The following is a 22,500-nucleotide window of genomic DNA, read 5'->3' on the forward strand; positions in this document are numbered from 1 at the left end:
TAAGATTAATTCTTTTTATGTGGCTTCTGTATTTTTTAACCCAATTATTTTTAAAATTCAAGTTATCATTTGTCTATTCATTTTAGGTATTTATTTATCCAATCTAAAAGCTTAATTGTCATGAAAGCGTCTTTGCCAATCAGATGTAACATGAAGACAGAAAAAAAACCCCCAAAAAATGAGAAATCACTACGAGCAACAACAATGAAAAACCAATTAAATGAAAAATAATTTTCTTTAGGCAGAGTGTAAACTATAAAATACCACCAAGGTAGATAAAGAGTTAAATGCAAAACTTTTAAATAAAAAAAAAATATATATTTATGGAATAGATTATACTAATTAAATTAAAGAGAAAACAAGGTGTCTACTAATGCACAAAAGACAGATTAAAAGAGTGAAAACTAATAAATAATTATTAATCGTGGAAAAATAATCTAAGGAACCCCAACAAAACTAAAATTTGTAATTATTGAATTAATCACTGTATGTCTTAATATGTTTAACGTTAAAAAAAAATAGAAAAAGAAACTGAATAATCATTTCTTTATATTCATTTGTAATATTTTTACTTCTGTTGATGCAATTATCACAGTCACTGTTGTTGTTGTTGTTATTATTGTATATGTCTTTAGACTTCTCAGCTAAGAGAAAAAATTTTTTCACTTTTTTCCTAAATTTTTTCCTCACCTCTGAAAATGTGATCACTTTTAATTTTAACCAGAAAAAAAAACAAGAAAAATTCACTGGTTAATTATATTTTGAGAATTATATAATTTTGTTATATTTTGAAGTCAATACTTTTCAACTAATTTGTATGTATTTTGATGTGTTGATTTATTTGACTGACATGTAATTTATGTTAATATATGGTTTATTGTTCTTTTTTTTCATTTGAATAAAGGATAGAGAAAAAGCTAAAGAAAACTATGGTAAATTTAAAACTTAAAAACCATAGAAAAGTAGAATAATGTAAAGTACATGGAAAACAAACAAGTGTAGAATACAAAGTGATTTGTGATAAAGAAAATCACAAGAAATAGCTGAGCTGCATATATTAAAAGTTGCAATTATTTGAAAAATGCCAGAGAATGAGAAGAAAAAACCAGAAAAGGGAAAAAAGGGGGACAATTTAAAAAATGATCTAAACAAAAACAAAACTACAAAACAAAGAAAGCCGTAATATTCGTACATCGATCATTTCTGAAACATTCTCAAAATGGTGTGGCATTTTAGATTTAAACTATTTTCTGTTCTGTAAAGAAATGCTTCTGCACTTTTTTTGACTCCCTCTTAAAGTTATCCAGATTTAAATTGATATCTTTTTATCCCATACAGCATATAACTTTATAATATTCTGGGTTGGAAAGAAATGATTCAATGGAATAATGGGTTTAAGTCTTTGTTTGATATCTTATGGTTTTTGAAAGTTGATACCTGTCACATCTTATATGTACTTTCATTCTCTACAAAGTTAATAAAACCATAACTAAATACTAGAAATCAATAACCAAGTTAATAATTGTAAAAAAAATACAAGATAAAAATACAAACAAAATAGAACAGAATTATAACTCAACAATAACTTATAAGTTATATAGTTAGTAGGAACTTAAAATGCAGTACGATATGTACATTAAGGTCATTAGTTACAAACCTAGCTATGGCTGTTTTGTACTATACATCTAATGCTAACCACTCAACCCTGAAAGGAAAATTGCTTTCCTTGGTTTGCCTACCTTACATGAAAATCAATAATATGCTTTTGTAAAATTATTTTCTTTAACGATTGTACCATAAGAAATAGACAGAATGTCAATACATATACATGCAAACATGTATGTATGTATGTATGTATGAATGTATGCATGTATGCATGTGTGTATGTGTGTGTATATATATATATATATATATATATATATATATATATATATATATATATATATATATGTTAGAGGAATAGAACAACCTGCTACCTCAGAAGTCTACTGTGGATCCCTAGCTCCAGCCTCAGCTGTGAGCTTGGAACCTAACGGATGATCAATTATAGCACTTACACTGCTTACCTATTCGTTTACATCACCAGTAAACTAAACCCCTCATATTCTATATATATATATATATATATATATATCTATATATCATCATAATCATCATCATCGTTTAGCGTCCGCTTTCCATGCTGGCATGATATATACATATATATATATCATTTTCATTTTACATTTTATCACTTTATCTAGTTTCAGCTCACGAGCTGTGGCCATGCTGGGGCACCATATATATATATTGGGTCATCCCATAAATAATGCATTTCTTTCAATTGCATGAACTAAAAGTTGGAGGGGGATGGGATAAACTACCTGCATCAACTTGCTACAAAAGCAGCTATTAATTTTACCTTGTCCTTATTCTAAGTGAAACTTTTAAAGAGTGCAGTTCGATTTTATCAGTTATTTTTCAAAGCTATAATGGAAGTGATGAAGGAGCATATTCAAACTGTTTTGCTTTATGAGTTCAATAAAGGCAATAATGCAACAAAAAGTGTGAATAATATAAATGCAATATATGGGGATCAGATAATAAGCATAAGCCAGTATCAACGTTGGTTCCAGAAATTCTGAGCTGGAAACTACAGTTGGATTTGGTCATTCAACCATCCATTGGCACCTATGTGCCATTGGAAAAGACAGCAAATTGGGTCAGTGGGTTCCTCACAAATCTTCTGAGTTTAATCACATGTAGAAAGTGCATGTTTGCTTGTTTTTGCTGTCATGTCTCATGAATGAGCCTTTTTTGGACTGAATTGTAACTGGTGACAAGAAATGGGTTCTGTATAAAAATGTCAGGTGCTGAGGACAGTGGGTTGGGAAAGGAGAAACACTGGCAACCCAGGCTAAAGAAGGTCTTCCGCCATGTAAGGTGTTATTTGTTTGGTGGGATATGAAAAGGTTTAGTTCAATTTGAACTTTTAAACTCAAACCTAGTGATAGCTAAGGAGATCTACCATGAGCAGCTTGAGTGGTTTAAGCCAGCACTAGAAGAAAAAGGACCCTCTTTGGTTTCAAGACGAAAGGTGTTCTTCCATCAGGATAATGCTCGGCAACATACAGTGAAAATGACATTCCAAAGGCTGGAGCAGTTTAAATGGGAAATGATACCCCATCCATCCAATTTGATGGATATTGTCCCTTCTGATTATCATTTATTCCACAGTCTTCAAAATCATTTGGATGGAAAAAATATGAATTCTGTAGACGAGCTCAGAACAGTACTGTAGGAATATTTTTCATCATGGACAAGTGAATTTTAGAAGTCTACCAGATAGATGTAGGAAATGAAGGAGAGTATATTTTAGATTAATAAATAACTTTGTTTATCTTAATTTTGAAAAATAAAAGAAGTATAAAAAAACTGCATTATTTATAGGATGACCAACTATATATATATATATACATATATATATATATATATATATATATATAGATAGATATATAAATAAATAAATGGAGTTAAACGCAGGTGTTATTCAAATTCTTTTACTTCCGACGTATTTTTTCGAAGACAACATTGGTATTATTCCAGAAGGAATAAAATGGTGTAAAACAAGGCAATCTTCTCATCAGGGAAATAAAGAAACCAAACACATGAATAAGACATTTTAACAGGATGTGATGACTGTGTATATTGATGAAGGAAACGCTATTAAGTTGTTTTTAAAAAAACTTTTAGTAGATATAATGTCAAAGGTAGCATACAGAAAGAGAAGAGGGAGAAGGATATATATATATATATATTTATATATATATATATATATATATATACACACATACACACATGTATACATATGTGAGGGTGCATGGCCTTGTAGTTAGGGTATTGGAATCATGATTGAGTGATTGTGATTTCAATTCCTAGGCCAGGTGGTGCATTGTGTTCTTGACTGAAACACTTCGTCTAACATTGCTTGGCGATCACTTCGACATCCGATGTGTGACACACAGTGCACCTATTCAGACAATGTTGATTTGATGGAGACAGGGAACTAATATGAAGCATGAACATTTGATCACTATAAACAAATCATTTTCGTAGGTCGTTTGGCAAAAGCTGAACACTCATTTGTCATCTTCAATGGGAGAGTCCATCATCGTCATCATCATCATCATCATCATCATCATCATTATCATCATCATTGTTTAACATCCACTTTCCATGCTAGCATGGGTTGGACGATTTGACTGAGGTCTGGTGAACCAGATGGCTGCACCAGACTCCAATCTGATCTGGCAGAGTTTCTACAGCTGGATGCCCTTCCTAATGCCAACCACTCTAAGAGTGTAGTGGGTACTTTTACATGCCACCGGTACGTGTGTGTGTGTGTGTATATATATATATATATATATATATATATAATATATAGTCACTTTTTCATTTACTGGTCTTTACATTGCACAATAACTATGTTGGAGCATTGCCTAAAAGATATATTTGATCCTGTTGATATATATATATATATATATATATGTATATATGTGTGTGTGTGTATGTGTGTGTGTGTATCTATCTATCTATATATATGTATGTATATGTATGTATATATATATGTGTGTGTGTGTGTGTGTGTGTATGCATGCATGTGCATGTGTGTGTGTGTATACATACGTATGTATTTATGTATACACACAGGACATAATACATATAATAGGTTTTATAAATATCTGTTACACAGAGATATACCTTGTGCTACACCAGTTTACCATTTGATCATTATTATTTAGAGTATAGATATGTGTTGTGAACCTTTGAAAGAATAATTAGTTCTTATGTCATAATGTTTAATTCTGTAATTTTTGTTTTGGCCTACTATTATACAGAGGCAGCAAATTGGTAAAATCATTTGGATGTTGGTTAGAATGCCTTGCAATATTTATTCCAATTCTCTTCTCTTTGAGTCCAAGTCCTGCTAAAATTAACTTCTTTTTTTTCAAACTATTGGTGGATGCTGACGACCACTCAGTTCAAAGCCTCTCTTGACCACAAATGGCCTGAACTCTTTGTATGAACACCACCCTGTACATAACTCCATGCCCCCCTACATGGCCTTACCTTTTGCTTTTTGAGCCCAAAAATTAACTTAACTAACTTAACTTAACACTTAATAAAGTTCCAGTCAAGTACATGAATAGGTTATTTTCTCTCTCACTCTCTTTCTCTCTCTCTCTCTCTCTCTCTCTCTCTTGTGTGTGTATACAAGGGATTGTTTTGTGTTCCTATAGTTACCAATCAGCTGCAGCAGTCCAGTTCTGTTATTAATATGTGGGTTGTTAATTAAAATAGCTTCTTTTGTTCGTGAGTTTCCAATGTCCCTTTCTGTTGCTTCGAGGGAAACTTGGATGTCTTGGGTGTGGGATTTCTGTAGGTGTTTTGTGACAGAAGAAGCATTAGCATAAAAGCTAACTTGATTAACAAGTACAGCCCATATATTAATAGTGGTTTCAAATTTTGGCACAAGGCCAAAAGGGGAGAGGGTAAATCAGTTACATCAACCCTAGTGCTCAACTGGTAATTATTTTATTGAACCTGAAAAGATGAAGACAAAGTTGACCCCATCGGCTATTGAACTCAGAACTTAAAAATGGATGAAATGCTGCAAAACATTCTGCCTGGTGTTTCTGACACCTTGCTACCTTAACCCACATATTAATAATAGAACCAAACTGCATGCAGCTGATTGGCTGCTTTAGCAATATATAACAACCCCCCCCTCTCACACACAACAGGATAGAGAAGTCAACTCACAACACCATTTCTCTGAAGATTTCCTGAAGAAGAGGTTCTGTCACCAAAATATTGAAATACAAGACAAAAGTACCAACCATCAGCCTGTATCATTTTTTATAATTTGCAGTGTTTCTGCTTTATAAAAAAATAATAAAACACACACACACACACATACATGTGTATAAATGTATGAATTTATGTAGGCACAGATGGCCATATTTCAAATACCAAAGTTCAAATTACAAAGCTAAAGGAGACTCTCCTCTCCAAAGGATAACATAGAAATGCTTTAATTATATTGCAAACTTTTCTGTCATATGGAATTTCCCAATTTCTATTATAAATGAAGTCACATTTAACCTTCCAATTTTCTTGTCATTAATATTGTCATCCTTAGAGGTCATTTTATGATTTAAAATATTGGTGGAAGCTGAGTAATTTATGTATATAAGTGTATCTATCTATTTGTCTGTCTATCTCCCTTTCTCTCTCTCTTTGTATATATATATATATGTATGTATCTATCTATATATATATATGTAGATACATACATACATATAATATATATATATATATATATAATATATATATATATATATATATATATATATATATACATATATATATATATACATACATGGCAAAAATGAGTTGTACTTGTATTTCAAAGGGTCAGCCTTGTCACTCTCTGTGTCACGCTGATTATCCCCGAGAACTACGTTAAGGGTACACGTGTCTGTGGAATGCTCAGCCATTTGCACGTTAATTTCACGAGCAAGCTGTTCCGTTGATCGTATCAGCTGGGACCCTCGTCGTCGTAACCGGCGGAGTCTTTTTAGATATATATATATATATATATATACATACATATATATATATATATATATATATATATATATATATATATATATACACACATATATATAGGGGGAGAATTGACAAAAAAAACAAAAGATGAAGACAGGTGGTGTAGACAACAACAGATGTATTAGTTTAACGCTCAGGAAATGAAGAAGTCTTTAACGTTTCGAGCCTACGCTCTTCCACAGAAAGGAACACAGAAAGAAACAGGGAGAGAAAATAAAAAATATATTAATAATAATGATGAGACAGCAAAAGAATGAAAGAGATCTCGATATTATGTAAATAGAGGAATTTATTTGTAATATAATATGTGACAATTATTCGGTTGCCATAATAAAACTCCGAGTTTTGGATGTCAGGGCGGAAATCTGCACCGACATCTCTTCAGTTATAGAGGCAATTAAAATATGCTATGAAAATGACCATTAAACAAAGGAAAATTACTATGTAAATGACCATTATTAAGACAAAAGAATGATCGTTAAATAAGGTAAAAAACTGAAGGGGAGAAAGTAAAAAGTAAAAGAGTTAGAAAGCTCATAGCAATCATGTGTGCACGCATGTACATACATACACATTTGTGTATGCACACCCACGTACATGTGCGTATATGCATATGTTCACTGAGACTCACATGAAACACACATATGTGCACCCACACATATGTCAAATAGATGTGCATATATATGCAACCATGCATGTTCACTTATACAAATCCACACACACACATGCACATATCCATACATGCACAGTTATATTCAAATACACACACGCGAACGCACACATGTGCATGTAACCATATGCACACAGTTATATTCAAAGGCACATCTAAAAAACATACATGCTATATATGCATATGCTCACTTACACTCACATGGACTCCCACGTAAATATGCAACCATACACATGTGCATATACATGTACATATATACATACCTGCACACACACACACATACAAAAATTTCATATGCACGTCTATATATGCACATGCACAAGAAAAAAGAAGTGTAGAAGGTAAAATACAGGAAAAAAGTGTAAAAATATATAAAGCACTGAAATTATGAAAATATATAAGTATGTAAAAAAATATGCAAAAAACATATAAGAAATATATATAAAAAGTATATATATAAAATATATACATAAAAGTATATATATATTAAAAGGAAATTGACAAATGATGAAAATTTTTGGTCTTAGATACCAACCTGACGGTTGTCAATTTCTTAGATGTATCCTTAGATCTAAATAAGAATATTTATAAGTCTTATAGTAAGCCCCACGATAGACTTAGTTATATTAATGTGGGTTCCTGCCATCCCACCATAGTGTTTAAAAATTGAGTTAAAAACATTAGCAGAAGAATTCCTAGCCTCTCCTCTGATAGTGCTGCCCCAGTATATATTAATGCTCTAAAAGATAATGGTTTTAGTGAGGAAATAAGCTATACACCTGCCACCAGTCCAATAATAAAGAAAAGGAAACATAGGAATAGGAAAACTGTCTGGTTCACACCCCCTACTCTCCCAAAGTGACCTCTAATATAGGTAAGTATTTCTTAGCACTGATAGATAGACATTTTCAAGTCAACCATAGTTACAGAAATTTCTTCAATAGACATAACTTAAAAATCAGTTTCAGCTCAAGTACTAATTTTTAAAATATTATCACACACAAAATGCAAAAACCATAAAATGAAACCAGCTGTTCATGCAGGGATAAAAATTTGTGCCCGCTAAATGGAGCTTGCCTTTCCGAGACAATCATTTATGAAGCCATCTTAGAGTCTACAACCACTAAGGGCACAGTTTTGACAAAGAAATATGTGGGCCTTACAGAGGGGAATTTTAAGGCCAAGTTCAATAATCACACCTTGAGCTTCAGGCACTGGGATAAAAGGAAAACAACCAAATTATCCAGTAACATATGGTCCTTAAAAGATAAAGGTATCAGTTACAACATCCATTGGAAGATCTTAGCCAAGTTTAACCTTACATCAACAGCAATGGCAAGTGTGGTCTTTGTGATATGGAAAGATGGTTCATATGGAAAGGCAGCTTAGACTCTGCTACATGTCTAAATTCAAGAACTGAACTTTTTTGATCATGTCCATATGTGACTAAATATTTGTTACGTTTTTGATCCCCCCAAGATCACAGATAGCACTTGCTTTTTATATTGTGTCCATATACAAGATTTTTATCTCTCTAAGCTTTTTATATATATTTCTTACATATTTTTACATATTTTTTTACATACTTATAGAGATATATACATTTGTATATTTTTATTACTTTATATATTTTTACACTTTTTCGCTGTATTTTATCTTCCACCCTGCATTTTTCTTGTGTATGTGTGTATATAGTCATGTATATAGAATTTTTGTATGTGTGTGAGTGCATGAGTGCAGGTATGTATATATGTACATGTATATGCACATGTGTATGGTTGCATATGTATGTGGGAGTCTACACGAATGTAAGTGAGCATATGCATATATAGCATGTATGTTTTTTAGATGTGTATTTGAATATAACTGTGCAGATATGGTTACGTACATGTACATTTGTGTGTGTGTATGTGTGTGCACATATATGTTTGAATATAACTATGCACATATGGGTATGTGCCTGTGTGTGTGTGTGTATGAATTTGTATACATGTACATGCATGGTTGCATATATATGTGCATCTATTTGACATATGTGTGGATGCACATGTGTGTGTTTCATGCGATTCTGAGTGAACATATGCATATAGGCACATGTACATGGGTGTGCGTTTGAGCATGTGTATGTATGTACATGCATGCACACATGATTGCTATGAGCTTTCTTACTCTTTTACTTTTTACTTCCTCCCCTTCGGTTTTTTGCCTTATTTAACGATCATTCTAATAGCAGTTTTGTCTTAATAATGGTCCTTTACATAGTAATTTTCCTTTGTTTAGTAATCATTTTTATAGCATATTTTAATTGCCTCAATAACTGAAGAGATGCCAGTGCAGATTTCCGCTCCATTGCCAGTAGCATGTAAAAAGCACCATTCGAGCATGGTCGTTGCCAGTGCTGGTGGCATGTAAAAAGCACCCACTACACTCTCAGAGGGGCTGGTGTTAGGAAGGTTGGTGTTCTACATCCAGCTGTAGAAACCTTCCCAGATCAGATTGGAGTCTGGTACAGCCTTCTGGCTTGTCAGTCTTCAATAAAACCATCTAACCCATACTACCATGGAAAGCAGACATTAAACAATGATTATATATATATATATATATATATATATATGGATATGCAAGTGAATATAAATACAACACTGTGCTTCCAAGATCTCAGATTGGCAGTTTTCTCAAGAATTTCATATCAGCAGTCATCCTAACCCCTTGTCATCTCCTTTGTGAAGTTCAAGGTCCTGAGATCAGCTTGAGATCATTCCATGCCATCATCTATATTTAGCCATACTAAATCCTTTTTCTAACACAGATATAGCATTAGCCTAAATCTCTTCTCTCTTAAGAATACTGCCAAACTACAAGCTTCTACCAAACAGTATAATTCATTATCTGTCGCAGATTAATATCATATGTTATCTGGAAGTCTGAATCAGAAAGTATTTTTGATAACTAGAATATTTTTGAATAAATGTCGGAAAGACCTGGAAATTTAAACTGTATGGTGTGATAGCTATCTTTAAAAGCTGCTTCGCAACAAATCCAGAAAACGATTAGCTCAATGGACTCAGGGAAGCCATTAAATATTATTATAATTCTTTGATCACTGTTTGGTATATTTGGTGATAAGGTATCGATCAATAGAAAAGTTGTATAAAAAAGAAGAATCAAGATGATAAGATAAGAAGTTTACTCATGATGATAATAACAACCAAAGGTTAGAAAATGTCAGAATGCATATGTGTACACACACACACACACACACACACACACACCTATATATATGTGCACTGGCATGGATGTGTGGTTGAGAAGTTTGCTTAAGAACTTTGAGGTTAGGGGTTTAGTTCCCATTGCAGGAATGTCATCAGCTAACATTCTTTTGTAGTAGCTCATCCACTAAACTGTGAGTGAAGTTAGACAGAAAGTGAAGGAGCCTGTTGTATATATAAAAATAGACCCACACACACATTTATTTTATAACGTCGCATGATCGTTACCAACGTCGCCTTACTGGCACCTGTACTGGTGGCATGTGCAAAAGGATTCGAGCGAGGTCATTGCCAGTACCACCTGACTGGCCCTTGTACCGGTGGCACGTAAAATGCACCCACTACACTCTCAGAGTGGTTGGTGTTAGGAAGGGCATCCAGCTGTAGAAACTCTGCCAAATCAAGATTGGAGTCTGGTGCAGCCATCTGGTTCGCCAGTCCTCAGTTAAATCGCCCGACTCATGCTAGCAGGGAAAACGGACATTAAACGATGATGATGATGTAATTAAGCCTATGTCCGGTCATAGGGTGACCAATGGTTTTGCATCCACAAAGGGCTTAGCCCCATGGATGGCTTGTCAGACTCTAAAGCCAAAGACAAATGTAACTCTTCATCCCTGGGAGGCTGGAATCCATTATGGTCAGTTGGTTAGTAAGTCACCAAAGCATAAACACTCTGGGTTGGCAAAGATGGGTTATCTCCCTTAGACCAGTTGATATGGGCCAAAAGAAGGGAAACAAGGAATTTTGACCTTGAGTTGCTTTTAGTTTGTAGGATCTTTTGGGGTCTAATTAACAGGGAATCCCATGCTTGCAGCAGGTAGTGTTTAAAATGGATAACTACCAAACTTAAAATAAGTACTAGGGTCGATTTGATTGACCCTAGCCATTCAAGGTACTGCATGAACCAGCATGGCTATGGTTCGATGATTGAATCAAGTTAACAAACAAAGAGTAAAAGAATATTAAGGTACTTTAGAGATGACAGGATGATATTTCTTCTTAGACGAACTAAAAACAAGATAATTGCAACACTTAAAAAATCCAGAAAAAGATGGGTTGGTGAAATAATTCACAATTTCTAAAAATCTTTAGAGGTAGAGTTATAGACTAATAAAAATTACAGAGCAGAATCTGAGAAAACCTGGTGTGACCTGTATTGACAATAATTACTCAGTGAATGAAGTTAAGCCTTTAGTGTTTAATCCAGCCATGTCTGGCTGTAATAGTCTACCTGTTTTATGTTGAAACTGACCTGATTCAACTTCACAAGATAATGCATGATTAATTCAAAACTTTTTAATCCTTGTATGTCGGATATATAATTTAACAAAGCAAGGGGAAAGAAAGCATTTACATCATGTACTACTATTACTATAATACACAGATTCAACTCTCTCATTCATGGCTCACAGTGAACTGCTTACCAACCTGAACTGTCAGTCACTCACAGTTCTTTATTTTATAACAATGAGTCAGTCCACCTTTTAGTCACTTGGTGGGTGGTTGGAATCCTTCCTCAACAGAAACAATGTGAATAAATAAGCAATATATTTGACAAGGAAATCTAAATGTTAAAGTATTAATGAGTTTGTTTTGATAAGTTATATGTCATAAAGAGAAGAAAGATTTGTCTTTTCAGGATTGGCTATTCATCTAATAGAAAGAAGAATTTTTACTTGAAAAAAAAAGAGATTGTTTTCATTTCCAGATAAAGATTTTCTCAGGAAGTATCAAATCTCTGTTATTCTCATAGCAAACAAATTTATCCACACTTATGAACATCAAATCTATCCACACTTATGAATATTTATATAAACAGCTGAATGCAAAGTGTAAGGTTATATATATTGCAAGATTAGTTGGGCAAAATTTAAACCAGGCAGTTAGTTACCTTTTCCAGATACCTTCAAGATTTAACTGTTTACAGAATAAGTAAAACAAATTAATGGTGATAAGTGAAATAAATTTTTATATTAGAATTTTAGTATAATGAAAAACACTTACCTTGTTCGCTTACAGATTGGGATTTCACATCGAGATCTGATGTTAGTGCATTAGGAGGTGCTAAGACAGTATTTTTACTGCCAGGTACTGTCAAAACTTCAGGTAACCAAGGTACATTTCGGCTACTTCTTTGAGTCATTCCACTGTTGAATGAAGCTGCTCGGCTAACCGTTACACACGGACCTGCAGATGAAATCATGTGTAAATAATTTGATGAGGATGCAGGTTTGTAAGGTTGGCCTGAGGTCAGATCACTTGGTTGACCAAGACTGGACCCTGCTGCAGACTGGCAACCACTACAGATAATTCCAGATGGGTTTGGCACTAAAGACTCAGATGAAGGGTTCAAACTGCTGTTGTTGCTACTTGGTAATGTCAAAAAATTGGGCCTACGTGGCGATGAGACAGGGTCTACATCAGATACTTCTGGGCTTGCTCTGGGTGCCTGAGCACTGTTGTCTGTGTGTAACTGCTGGTTGTCCAGATTAGCAATAAGGCAAGAGTGAATGTGATGGCGATAGTGAGGGCGATGGAGGTACATAGTTGGTTGCATCCCTTTCTTTTTCATTTTTTTTCGTTGCAAAGATATTGCTTTTTCGGGGTTAATCTTCCTCTGACGTTTACCCCGAGAATCAAAATATCGTTTCATAATCTTCCGTTTCGTTCGTCTCCATAAGTGTGCAATGTATTTAAGAATTTCGGCATAACAACTTCCAGGTTCGGAATTACTCGCTAATGTACTTGATGATTGGAAACGTTTTCTCTCTTGCAACATTCTCTCAGTTTCACGCTTTTTTGTTTCAGAAAATTGTGTTGCTATGACAACTAAGCATAAATTTATCATAAAAAAAGAACCAATCTGAAAGAAAAAAAATGTAAATAATTAAAATCTAAAAAATTTTAAAATTTCAATCAAAAATTAACGTTTGTTAGATTTGTTTTACTTAAAATAATTTCTACTAAAAACCTTTCCTTTTATAGTTTATTTTTAGAACACAATTTTTGGAGTTTTTTTAATATTCTTTATTTTTCATTGAAGAAGGGTTAGTTACACTTAAATTCCTGGATGAAGAGGTTTAAGTAGGATTAATATAGCTAATGTTATTTTTGAACTACAAGAACTATATATGCAACCAGAGTTTAGCATAATTTTTGTCTGTTTTATCATCATCTTCTGTGCTGATGCCAGTCATTTGACCATGAAGTAAAACTATTACATTTATTTTTGTTTTTAGGCATAATGCCAAAGTTTTTCACACAGTTTAAACTAATACTATCCAATGAGACTGTTATTAGTCAGACATTATTTCCTAGAACATTGTGTAACCCCATGCAATGTTAAATTTACATCTATAATGATACAACACAATTTAAAGAGTCCCAAATTTTCCTCAAGAAATCAACAACAAAAGAATGTTATGACATAAGGTTCTCGTTATGACATGTCACAGTTTTCTTTTCCGCATTGTTTATCATGTCTCAAGCTTCTATGTTAATCCTTAATATCTGTAATTAGTTTAAAGCCTTGAGCTGGCAGAATTGTCACTGTTTAGTGGCATTTTTCTGGCTCTTCACATTCTCATTTCAAATGCTGTCGAGAACTTTGACTTTCATCTGTTTGGGGTCGATAAAATAAATACCAGTCAAATATTGGGGTCAATGTGATCGACTTGCCCCTCCTCTCAAAATTGCAGTCCTAGTAACAAAGTTAGAAAGGATTATCTGTAATCAGTTTTAATTTCCTATACTAATGAGCATATCATTAGAATTAGATCTCTTATTTGTGTAAGTCATTCGACTGTGGCCATGCTGGGGCACTGCCTTGAGGAGTTTTAGTTGAATAAATTGACCCCCAATAATACTTATTCTCTTAAAAGTCTGGTACTTGTACTATCAATCTGTTTTGCCAAACCACTGAGCTACAGGAACATAAACAAACCAACACAAGTTGTCAGACAGTGGTGGGGTCAGATGCAAACACACACACACACACACACACACACAAAACACATATATATGGGAAAAATACTGAGATATAGTTGAAAATGCACCAAAATTTTCTTTCATATGATGATATTAATTACATAGAATGAAATATAAAAAAAAAAGTGGTGGCAACATCAAGATCTATGAAAATAGTGCCATAAAACTCTAGTTCCTTGTTTCGGAAAGTAATTTGTTATTTGTGTATTCCTCTCAACTCAATTTTGTTTCATATGTTACATTACTTTTGTTTTGTACTTGAAGCCATAGATGTTTTGAAAACATATGGCTTCATCAAGATTACCATCAGTTATTTATTACATCTGTTACATGTGAAGGCACGTAGCCTAGTGATTAGGCTGTTGCACAGACTAATCACTTGGCCATGATTGCTAGATCATAGGTTCAATTCTCAGACTGGGTGATTGCTCCACTCCCACTTTTGATCAGTGGGGAATGTTAGCTTGATCACCAAGCCAATGGGGGTGGTCAAAAGTTAAAACAAAGTGTATTGTGGCCAGCGATGTGTAACAACATCGGATAGCCTGGTCAGTCACATGATCATGTGATATATATGTTACCTGTGATTATTATGTACAATTTATACTTTTCTTTGAACAAAATACATGTGTGAAAATAAGGAACAAATGGACCAAAATAAAAATAATTTTTGAATGCAGATGAAAAGAAATGAAACAAACTTAAAACAAAACCTATGCTATTTAAAAGCAAACAATGTCCTTGGATAAATTAGTCCGTAACAAAACACTACTGATTAATTTCATAGTATAAGCTTGGTATGAAAGTTAAGTGACACTGGTTTTTAGCAATAGTATCTTCTCAAAAGGTTAGCTCAGAACAGAAAGAAGGACCATCACATTCTGCTAGCATCCAAAATAAATACAAATTTAAAAGAGAAAATTAGACCAAATAATACTATATTTATCCAAGCACTATAAATATGATACATGGACTGAGGGGAGGGGATGAAGTGGAGAAAGATATAAATGCAAACACACAAGTGTATGGAAACTTGCAATAAAGAATATCAAAATATCAAAAATTGGAATAGAAAAAAACTTGTAGACATGATACATGAATACACAATGAGAAAACAAATGAAATTGATTACACATGATTTACCACAAACCAATGAAAGCATCACAACAGAACCAGTTTTTTTACAAACTTTCACTCATACAATATATGAGACCCCAAAATAGTGAAAATACCTATCATGCAAAAAATAAACAATGTAATGTAGTAAACCAAAACAGACATAAAAAAAGCTAAAATCCGAAATGATGATGGTGACCATAGATATTTCCTATGCAAGTGTTCAGTTAAATACATGGCTACAAGAAAAGTATACTACTTATTCAACACATAATACATAACAATAAAATAAACGAAGTTAACATAGAGGAGGACCTAACAGGAACAATATAGAAGATAGAAGAGAATGTAATTAAATTGATTAACAGGTATCAATGTAAACACCTGCCCAAACTATACATATTAAGTAGCTTTATGAAAGAATTAATAAATGTAACATTGCACTTCAAGAAATTCTGCTGATGGAAACAAACTACACAGATACTAACAGACTGAATGAGCAGTTCTTCTGTCCAGTAGCAGTGATAATATTGAGGGGAAATTGGACTTGTTCTGAATAGAGTGAGACCCTCAATCAAGCCCGCTTCCTTAAAAATAGTAAGAAAATATGCTATGTAGCATTAAGTAAAAGAAAAGAATGGAAGAAAGAGACTGCTTTAGCGAAATGGAAAACAAGGGATCTGATATGAAAAAGATAAAAACAACCTAAAATAACAAAAAGAGTAATAGCAACACATAAATAAATCTTATCAGCTCAAGCATGCAGAATTAAAAGTCTTAAGAAACATGAACACTTCTTAGAGAACAATGTGTTTGTCAGTGAACAGGTCGTGGTTTCAAAGCAATGAAAATATTTCGGCAAATTAAATTTAAATGTTGAAGTGAATCTAACGGTTTCTGTGTATTTCTTAAATGGCTTCTAAACGCCTTCAATGCTGCATATGTATTTGAATCAAAAACAAAAAGATTTCACAAGAACATTTTCAAAATGAAAATACTGGGAAGGAATATGGAACAAAAACACTCAGCATGAAAAAAGCATGATGTATTAGAAATGAAGAGAAAAATATATTGGTATATAATAATATTGCAAGTATGTCCTACTATTACCATTAAGTAATTCACCAACACATTAAGAACTACCAACAAGTGAAAACCTCTAAGATAGACAAGCCTCCACCCCTTTCTGGCTGAGGCACCTGATAAGTACCCATAGCTTCATAGAGACAGTGTTCAATAAACTGGTAAGCAGACTGAAAGTATGTTACATCTAAATAGCTACTAAAAATTAAAATGTTAATTCTTCAAAACAAAATACTAGAGACACTCAAGACTTGAAAAGCAGTGACATATTCTTCTCTACTCTAGGCACAAGGCCCAAAATTAGATCGATCCCAGCACACAACTGGTACTTAATTTATCAACCCTGAAAGGATGGAAGGCAAAGTCGACCATGACAGAATTTGAACTCAGAACTTAAAGACAGACGAAATACCTATTTCTTTACTACCCACAAGGGGCTAAACACAGAGAGGACAAACAAGGACAGACAAACGGATTAAGTCGATTATATCAACCCCAGTGCGTAACTGGTACTTATTTGATCGACCCCGAAAGGATGAAAGGCAAAGTCGACCTCGGTGGAATTAGAACTCAGAACGTAGCTGCAGACGAAATACCATTAAGCATTCCACCTGGCATGCTAACATTTCTGCTAGCTTGCCACCTTAAAGCAGTGACATATTACAAGTTAGGCAGACAGGATGCTGGAAAGATATGTATGTCTGCAAAGAGCAGACATACATGCTGGGGAACTAAGCTACTACAGAACACTGCAAAAATAGGGAAACAAACCTTAGCATTGCCTGAATCACTTTCTTGAATATAATTTATCTTTTACATGTGTCATTCATTGGGCTGTGGACATACTGGAGCACTGCCTTGAGGCATTTTAATCAAGTAGATCAACCCCAGTACTTGTATTTTTTTAAAAGTCTGGTACTTTTTCTATTGGTCTCTTTTGCTAAGCCACTAAGTTATGGGCATATGAACTGATCAGCACCAGTTGTCAAGCAGTGTGGGAAACAAACACAGGCACAAAAACACACACATATATATACAAAGGGATTCCAGACAGTTTCCATCGATCAAATTCACTCACAAGGTATTGGTTGACCCAGGACTATAACAGAAGACACATGCCCAAAGTGTTACACACTGATACTGAAACTTAACTACATGACAAGCTTCTTCATGCTTGCACCTATGCCAAGAAATAAAGCACACCCAAGAGACAGTATTCCTTATATGTCAAAATGGAAAAGTATATAACTACAAGGCAGAAAGAAGGTAATTAAAATCAGTCCTGTATCTCTAAGAAGAGAAATATTCCAAAGAGACTCATTCTTCCTTCTAGTCTTTTTCAAAGCTCTGGCTCCATTAACAAATCTGTTGAATGAAACCTTCTCTGGCTATAGACACTATGAGCGAACTATAAACATATCCCTTCTATATGGATGACTTCAAAATATTTACAAGAAATGATATCCAGTTGGGAATCCAGTAAAAATTGTTCATAAATTCAGTGAAGACATAAAAGTAAGAGATTATACAAATGTGTCAAAGCTACAATAAGAAGCAAATTAACTGAAAGTGAGAACATTAAGTTAGATATAGATACCAAAATCAAAGAATTAAACTAGAATTATATATAAAAGTATTTGGGAATAGATGAAACATAAAATAAATAACACAAAAATGAAGGAGAAAAATTAGAATAGAATATTGTTGAAGAGTCAAACTTGTATAGAAAATTGAACTCAATGGTAACCATGTCAGTTATAAATTATTACTTAAATAATGTAAACCAGAAGTTAAATTGACTGAATAGCTTAAACAGAAAAATCAGTAAACTATCAATAGCATTCTGATACAGATTGACTATACCTGCCTGCACACAAAGAGAGTGGGATACTATTTGAATAGAAAACTATGACAAAATAACAACAGTGAATGGAGAAGAAAAATTTTGTAGTAAACAATGGGAAAACGAATAGCTTAATAGGGAAACATGAATAAAAATGTTTCTATCTATATAAGGAAACAGAGTACAAACTGAAAACTAACTACACTAAAGACAAGCTTTAGATAAGTAGAAAGAAAACAAATTATAAAAAAAAAACAACAAAAAATAAGTAAACAGAGGGCAAAATCAAAATGGTATTTGAAAATATACTGAAGAATAATTGGTGAGAAAAACCACTCCATGGGCAATACCCATCAAAACTGGTAAGAGAAATAAACCAAGTAAGCTAATACTAGCTCTGAGCTAAAAAGAGAAACAGAAGGTCTGATCTTAGTTGTAGAAGAGCAGTGCCTAACAACAAACAACTATACTACAAAAATAAAATAATGAAACAAATGCTAAAATCAAATGCAGGTTATGCAACCAATACAATGAGACAATTGACACCATCATTTCCAGCTACCCAGTCCTTGCCAAGTCCAAATATATTCATAGACAAGATTGAACTGGCAGCTGGGCAATATGCCAATATTTCACATGCAAATATGAAGCAAAAACAATACATGACAACAACATGGCTGTTATCATCTGCAACATGCATTTCATTACTGCCTTATAGATCAAAGCAAACTATTCAGGGAGTTATAGACTGGAGCAAAAATGCCTGTGTTCAGATAGACACCTTGAACTTTTCTGACAAAAGCATTGCCTAAAAAGAGGTGGAGAAACTGTCAAAATACAAAGATCTTGAAATAAGTAGAATGTCGGGGGCATGGAATTAAAATCATTACCAATAACTGAAACACTTGAGGAGATAAAAATAAATGAACTGTATAAAAAATTTCAGACTATACCAGGGTTCATTTCATTACACTCAGTCAAAAAGACAACCTTACTAAGTGTGGGCCACATTTTATATATAAATAAATGCGCCCTTTTAAAGTCTAGCCGGGTTCATAGGCATGGTTTCCTGGTTTCAATGGTGTATGTGTTCCCCAGTTGGACGGGACATCAGTCCTTCACAGCGTTACTGAGTTTTGCCAGCTGAGTGGACTGGAGCAATGTGATATGAAGTGTTTTGCTCAAGAACACAACACGTCACCTGGTCCAGGAATCGAAACCACAATCTTATGATCATGATGCTAACACCCTAACCTCTAAGCCATGTGCCTCTACCTACATTTTATATAAGGTACTTTAAATTCAAGTGTACAACTCAGATAGTGCAATAGCCCCTCAATGAAACAAAATCTGTACAATACATACTCTTTCTCATCAATACACAATACAAACACCAACATAACCACACCCAAAATACAATGTAAATAATTCGTACAAATCCAACAGTGAAACATAACACCAGTCACACAGAACATATGAAACAACAATTCACAGCCATCAAAACACAACTCACATTGTATATATTCAATAAAGTCACTGTCACCGTGACTGACCAGGCTATCAGATGTTGCTACACATCGCTGGTCACAATGCACTTCACATAGTTTTAGCTTTCAAATGGCACCACCCTGCTGGCTAAGCGAGCAGGCCAACAGATGAAAGAGTGAGAGAAAGTTGCAGCGAAAGAGTACAGCAGGAATCGCCATCACCCCCTGCTGGAGCCTCGTAGAGCTTTAGGTGTTTTCACTCAATATACACTTACAACGCCCGGTCTGGGAATCGAAACTGCGATATTCAATAAAGTAAATAACACTAGAAATAAGACACTCCATAATGCAGATCTGCATACCCACCCAAAAAGTGGCAATGTTTGGATGTTTTTACATTGGCAATAATACTCTCTGGCTTAAGATGGTGAACTGGCATAATTTTTACCGCACTGGACAAAATGTTTAGCGGCATTTCATTCATCCATCTTTACCTTCTGAGTTCAAATTCCGCTGAGGTCGACTTTGCCTTTCATCCTTTTGGGGTTGGTGAAATAAGTACACAGTTGAGTGCTGGGGTCAATGATATCAACTTATCTCCTCTCCCAAAATTGCTGGCCTTGTGTCAAATTTTGAAATCATTATTACTCCCTGGCTCACTGAATGGAAATACCTCAAGTCTGCTACCAGTTGTAGTAGACAGTTGTTACATCCATAACAAACATGTCTAGAGAAGACCACAGTCATAGTAATTTGCTTCTTGTTTGGCTCATTATTGCTTTAGTAGGCATTTTTTTTTTTGACCAATTGGTTGACTTGTGTATTTGGTTATTTTGGTTTTTGTTTGTTTTGGTGCTGCCAAACCTATGCACATTTTTTTGGTTGTGGTGGGTCAAATCATTTACTCTGATCTACTCATCTTTGTTGCTTGCACCGTTAGGCCATTTTGAACACTTTCTGGTCATCCTTGGTATCTTCCTTATTTGAGGGATTGGGGAAAGGGTTGCTATGCCTGTAGATTTAGGTGTTTCTTCTTATTTTTGGTCTCAGCAAGAATTCTTCATGATGTATTTCATTATATTCTGTTTAGTCCACTCTGTCTGTCTTTATAATTACAGCAGAAGTTATTGTGTTGTTATTGGAGTCGCTGCTGAGACTGCAATCAGGATGTTTGTAGCAGCAGAGAAGAGGTGGCACTCTGCCTTGTCTTCTCCACATATTGAGGTGGTCTGTTTTAACACAAACATATCACTGAAGCTCTGCTTAGGTAAACTGGAGTCCTATTATTTGACTGATGCTTCCACTATTTCCATCACACTAACCAGGTCCTGTGAGGCAGCAAATTGGGGAAATTGACTTCATTCACCCAACAAAGACCATGGGATTGCACCTAGAAAGTTACCCTCCCAGGCACAAGTCCGGGCAAGGTTGTTTATGGATGACCAGCAGTTGCCCATGCATACTGGCCTCCCTTCTCCATGCCGATAGTGTTATCCAAGGGAAAGGTAACGGCCGATACAGCTTGGCACCTGTGACGTCGCAATTCATTTCTCTAACCACTGAGCCATGCACCTTCACAGAAAGATGTTTACAGCACCTAGGTTTCCCAAGCGGTCACCCATCTAAGTACTAACTAGGCTCGACTTTGCTTAACTCCAGTGATTGGACGAGAACTGGTGTTTTCAAAGTGATATGGCTGTAAACTAAAGTGGGAAGAAAGAGTGAGAGAAAGTTGTGTTGAAAGAGTACAGCAGGATTCATCCACCCCCACCGGAGCCTCGTGGAGCTTAGGTGCTTTTGCTCAATAAACACTCACAATACCCAGTCTGGGAATCATAGCCACGTTCTTATGACTGCGAGTCCACTGCCTTAATCACTGGGCCATTGCGCCTCCACATTCCCCCAACATATCACATACAGTATGGTTGTATTGAAATCTTGGGACATGCATGTGGTTGTGACCATTGTTTGTGTTTCCTGCTTAGTGCTGCAGTTCCACCATCCTAAGTGGGGAGTTAGTCAATATCACTGCCTCCTGTACAAGACAGATTCTTTATTTTACTGATTCTTGAAGGATGACTAATTCACTCTAAGAATTTGAGTTTAGAAAGTAAAGAGCCAGGAGAATGTTGCTTACCATTTTTCTGATGCGGTAATAATTCTGCTAATTCATAGCCTAAGTTTGCCAAATATTGGCATCAAAATTTGGTACAAGTCCAGCAATATTGTGGAGGGTGTAAGTCAATTACTTCAAGCCCAGTGTTCAACTAGTACTCATTTTATCACCCTCAGCAGAATTTTAACTCAGAACATAGAGAGATGAAATGCTGCTAAGCATTTTGCTTGGCATGCTAATGATTTTGCCAACTCACCACCTTAATAATAATAATA

General features: G+C 34.5%; 1 protein-coding gene and 1 non-coding gene across 2 annotated transcripts in view; both read right to left on the bottom strand.

Moving 5' to 3' along the window:
• Window positions 1-22,500, bottom strand: part of LOC115213213 (voltage-dependent T-type calcium channel subunit alpha-1G-like) — an 865,045-nt gene that overhangs the window by 479,538 nt on the left and 363,007 nt on the right. Inside the window, exon 7 of the mRNA XM_036503838.1 lies at window positions 12,598-13,456. Coding sequence (XP_036359731.1) covers window positions 12,598-13,456 — 859 coding nt within the window. The remainder of the gene's footprint in view (window positions 1-12,597; window positions 13,457-22,500) is intronic.
• LOC115213634 lies at window positions 21,695-21,813 on the bottom strand. The gene has a single exon (XR_003881857.1). It is a non-coding gene; the product is annotated as a 5S ribosomal RNA (ribosomal RNA).

This window comes from Octopus sinensis, linkage group LG6 (assembly GCF_006345805.1).
Source record: "Octopus sinensis linkage group LG6, ASM634580v1, whole genome shotgun sequence".
NCBI lineage: Eukaryota > Metazoa > Mollusca > Cephalopoda > Octopoda > Octopodidae > Octopus > Octopus sinensis.